Consider the following 4944-nt stretch of genomic DNA (forward strand, 5'->3'; position numbering starts at 1 on the left):
TTAGCTTGCAGTTTAGCGATCTCCACTTCAATATTTTATTCTCAGAAAAGTGTAATTCATCAAGTGTTCAAATGAGAGAGAGAGGCTGTGTATGTATGAATTACCACCGTTTTGCTGCGTTTCTCTATTAACAGTTAAGCTGTGGCTTTAATTCCTTTAGAAACACTGATGTTACCAGCTCCTTGTTGAGAAAGATAATGTAGCTCTTAAGCGATTAAACTATTTAGTTGATAAAATGGCAGGGCAGCTGTAAAAAGTTTGTTCCTGAATGTCTGAGTGCGGCCACAACGTGATCTGTGTGAGTGACTGAGTGTGTACACGTGTGCATTAGATACAGAAGACCACATTAGTTTAGAACTCTTCTAATTTTTATGTGTGTTAATTTGTGCAATGATAACCTACCAGCAATGGGAATATGATTTTTTAATATATTAGAATGAGTACATTACAATATAAATGTATTAGAACTACATTATAATTTATGGGCTTAAAAACAAGATACAAACAATCAGAATATTGTACCTGGTGGGGAGTGCCCAATGTAAACATGAAACATATGCCATTACCTATATTGTACTGTGGTACAGTTATGGAGGCCCTTCATTATGCAGAGGTCAACTGCCTGCTCTGCCAATAGTTAGAAATGGCACTATAGTATGCAGTGTTTAATAAACAGCTGTTTTACTAAATTCTGCTGAGGTTCAGTGCAGTCCTGTATCGTACCGTGGCCTCTGTATCGTGATATGTATCGTATTGTAACTTTGCTGGTGATACATAGCCCTAATATATATATACTATATCTATATCTATATACATGCATACATACACGGCTCTAAAATTGAAGGTTATTTTTGATAGTACAGTAACACGGGTTACAGTCTAGCATAATGGTTGGTTAATGCTTTGGGTCCATTGATTCCCCAGGGCTGATCCCTGTCTGTCACAGGAAGTGCTTGTCCTTGGGAGGAAGTCTTGCAGCAAATGCACCCTGCAGTGAAGCATAGCTGCCTGATACAGATTAAAATGCTGATTGGATTAGAAATGCATCGGCTCGCCTGAAAGGCGAGGGTGTCACTGACGGGCAGTGCCAGGCAAAGAGGAGAATGACAAAGCAGGTGCCAGCTGCATGATTATAGCGAACAAATCCCTTCCTGCTGCGATGCTACAGGAAGGGCCGCACTGCTGTAATGCATGCGAGGATGCAAGAGGGGTTTTTCATTTCAGTAACCCTCATCTTTCCTCTCTATGCTCTCATTTAGAGTCACTTGTTCATTTCTAGCATAAATCCATGCGGTGTCAACTGCTAAATAGCGGCTGTGATGATGGTCAGATATCATTATCTTGCAATGAAGGCTTGGAAAATGTCATAAAGGCTTTGAAAGTATCCAAGGGCCCCATGTAAATCTCAACGGTTGCTTCAAGTCTGTGTTTTTCATTTACAAAATTAGGGTCCTAAGCTCACTGGCCCTGAGAGGAGAGCGCTTGTTATTGAGGATTAGTTTTGTTTTACAGCATTAAGTGTTTCCCGCTGGCATGAAAATTACCCTGAATTGAAGATCTGTCAGGGATTGCTCCATGAAAGGATAAAGGGACTCAGGAAATGTATTTGGGTCAGTAATCTTGCAAGACTGCGTCATACTCCGAACAGTTTTAACTCTTTATTTTGCATATGATAATGGATCCGCCCATATGCTGTTTAACACTTTCTGCAGATTCAAGATGCACATAGAATGAGATTCAGTCCTTTGATGATGTTGCTGGTGATGGAGAAATTTTATGAATACATTACCGCATGACCGCCCACATTTACACATCAACAATGCCTATTCGATGTCCAAAAAAGTAGGCCCGCCCATAGTGAGTCGGTGGCTTGACGAATGCAGTTCTCTTTCTGGTGTTATTGTATTTCCTGTTGAAATGGGAACTCGGGGTGGGACAGTTTTTATTCTTAAAATTAAAGAGATAGTTCGCCAAGAAATGAACATTTGCTGTTAATTTACTCACCCTCAGGCCATCCAAAGATGTAGGTGACTTTTTTTCTTGAGTAGAACAGTAAAGAAGATTTTTAGCTGAAACCGTGGTTCTTGATGATTCATATAATGCAAGTCAGTGGCTGCATGCTTTTAAGAAAAAAAGCACATCAAGGAACTCAAAATGAATACCTGCTCCTGACAATATATTGACGTCTTATGAAGCAAAAGGATTGGTCTGTGCAAAAAACTAAACATTATTTACAACATTATTACCTGTAAGTTAGATCACAGCCATGAAGCCAAATCAAGCTACTTGTTAGTCAGTTGCAGGTAAGTGGCTTTCTCTTTCTAGAAACATTTGATTTGAACAAAAATTTCTAATGTGCAGGAAGAGTCATCAATATTTTTGTTCCTGTAAAAGAAAGACTGTAAATTTCATTTCTTTAAGCCTCGTGTGAAAGTGCTGTTTGCGTAGAGTTAAATGGTTCTTTTTGCTGCTATGCTGCTGTTCCTTCAAGACAAAGAATCAGAGAGAGCATGCAAAATTATAAATAAATGACGAAATAATGACTTCTTTGGAGAAAAAAAACAAATGACTTTAAAACATGTTTAGTTTCTTGCAGGTGTTGTAAATGGTTTTGTTTACCCATTGCATCTCAATCTAAAACAGCTGTCCCCCACATTTGCTCTATAATACTGGTGTTTAACGCCTCATTGGAAACCTTTAACCTTTTAATAGTAGTTGTCATCTTGATCATTCTTAAACTGCCAAACATTCTTCTACTGTATGAGAATTAGAAAGTCAAAAACGATTAACTGAATTTAAATAATTCAAGATACAGACAATGAAAAGTCTCTTGGTTGTTTGGATAAAATCAAGTGTTGTAGTGTTGCTCAACTTTATCATTCATTATTTGGCTCTTTTCTGTTTAATTTTTGTCTTGGAAGAGGGGAAATCAGAAATGTATACAAGAGTATTCAGTGTCTTGATGTGACTCATACTTAACTGAATGATTTTTTTAATGGTTATAGAGCACTGAGATCTTGGTAAGTGCAAATATCAAACATTAGCAACTTCAAAAGTGCCATAATTGTCTTCTCATGATGCATTTTTCCTCTCTATGGCATTTTAAAAATACTTACACTACAAAAGTTTGGAATCACTTTGAAATCTATGTGTTTCTGAAAGAAGTTGCTTTTATACACCAAAGTGTACAACACGAGGTTGCCAATAATTGTAAATAATGTTCTATTCTATTCTATTCTAGAGCTCTGTGGTCATTGTATAATCCTCTACTTGCATTCTAGCAGTCTGTTTATTCATTTATTTATATTCATTTGAAAGTTTATTGTTATTGTTTGTTTCAGAATGAGGAACGCTTCAAAATGTCTGCTGAACAGTTCCACACCGCTGCAACCAGGAGCGAAGCCAATATAAAGTAAGAAGAGATTACCGAATTGTCACTTATTTTAAATCTTAAAAATGTTTGAATTGTAATTGAGCCTTGAATTGTGTTCAAGGCAGGATGTAGCATTAAAGAAGAACAAGCAAATTCTCTTACGTGTTTTTTGTTGTTGTTGTTTAATGATTAGCTATAAAAATTGGTCACCTGAATTTGAAGACTTAAAAGAGATTTCTTTAGTGAAAAGTGAACTGAGTTTCAGGATCCAAGTTCAAAAAGTTGATGCAAACAGTTACTAAACAAACACGCCAGAAAATAAAAGCGGTTATTTTGTTCCAGTTGATAACAGCCTCCTAATAACCTTGACTTTCTTGAATAGAGACGAGATTTTTTTTAGTGCCTTGAAGATGTTTCATTAAATTAATGATCATGTTGGCGGCAAGGTAAGCCTTTCTGCGGTCTTCTAGTTTACTCCCTGAAATAGTCTATAATTGATGATAGGGTCAAAAGTAAGGCACCATCGTAGCCTTGCTCCGTTGCTTTCAAAGGAAGATGGCCTGGTTTCTATGGAGATAGATCATTTCTGTCCCTTCTCTGCAAATGGTAGAATGAAAGTAAGTGCATGTGAAAGGAACAGAACATTCCAGGATGGACGGCCAGATTCTCATTAACGTAAATGCAACATCCGAGAAGCCCTCCCCACAAACATCGATTATTATTTTTTGCTATCAACTTCATGTTGTGGTTGCTATCCACTTCTCTGAAGCCGGGAGTAGAATTGGTGAGGTTGAATTGCATTTGAGATTCATTAAAGACAATTTCTTTTCTCCTATGCAGGAGACAGAGGCATTTTGTTCTCTCTGGGTTTGAATGAATCTCCAGCTGCTGTAATTAATGCAGATTGTTTGTAGCTCGCCATGACCCCACCACCGCCCAGAGCTGCTCGCCATTCACTGAGTCTGAGGATCTTTCACAATTTTTTAATTCGCATCTCCCTCCTTCCCCCTTTTTTTCCGTCTCCACAACAGTATTCTACCTCTTTCTGGCCACTTTTTCTATCTGTAGCTTAACAGCGTCTGTTCACATTTCAGCCGTATGATATGACGACTGTCATAGCCTACCCTGGTCCCCCAGTAAGTTCGTTTATTTAATTAATTAATTACTTTTAAATTAAATATTTTAAACACTAATACAAAAAGGAAAGAATAATGCATTGACTTGTGCATATAATAGGTCTCATTCTGACCATCTGACAATTGGAGAACAATAGAGTTATTAAAATACATACTCTTCTGAGTTTTCTAATGTAGTCTTTTGTTTGATTAAAATTAATTATAATTGATTTGCTGCGCACTCGCACACAGAACTGCAATGCAAGATTTTCATAAATGTATCATATTTTATTCCATGTCGTTGTAGATCACATACAGTAAAAATCAAATGCCGTTTTACTGGTTTACGAATAAAGTCGTTTCTGTTTTGTCAATACCATGCATCAGTCGTGAAAATATAGATTTTTTTTTTTTTATTATTATTATTATCTTGTAAGCGCCACTGGCAGCCTACAC

The 4944-nt window shown here is 37.1% G+C and overlaps 1 protein-coding gene across 3 annotated transcripts in view; it reads left to right on the plus strand.

Annotated features, from left to right (window-relative positions):
- Positions 1 to 4944, plus strand: part of LOC107671869 (MICOS complex subunit mic25a-like) — a 98238-nt gene that overhangs the window by 46191 nt on the left and 47103 nt on the right. For all 3 annotated transcript variants that reach the window (XM_016464864.1, XM_016464865.1, XM_016464866.1), the window contains one exon: positions 3342 to 3412. In XM_016464864.1, coding sequence (XP_016320350.1) covers positions 3342 to 3412 — 71 coding nt within the window. The remainder of the gene's footprint in view (positions 1 to 3341; positions 3413 to 4944) is intronic.

This window comes from Sinocyclocheilus anshuiensis, unplaced genomic scaffold (assembly GCF_001515605.1).
Source record: "Sinocyclocheilus anshuiensis isolate Anshui unplaced genomic scaffold, SAMN03320099.WGS_v1.1 scaffold1089, whole genome shotgun sequence".
Lineage (NCBI taxonomy): Eukaryota > Metazoa > Chordata > Actinopteri > Cypriniformes > Cyprinidae > Sinocyclocheilus > Sinocyclocheilus anshuiensis.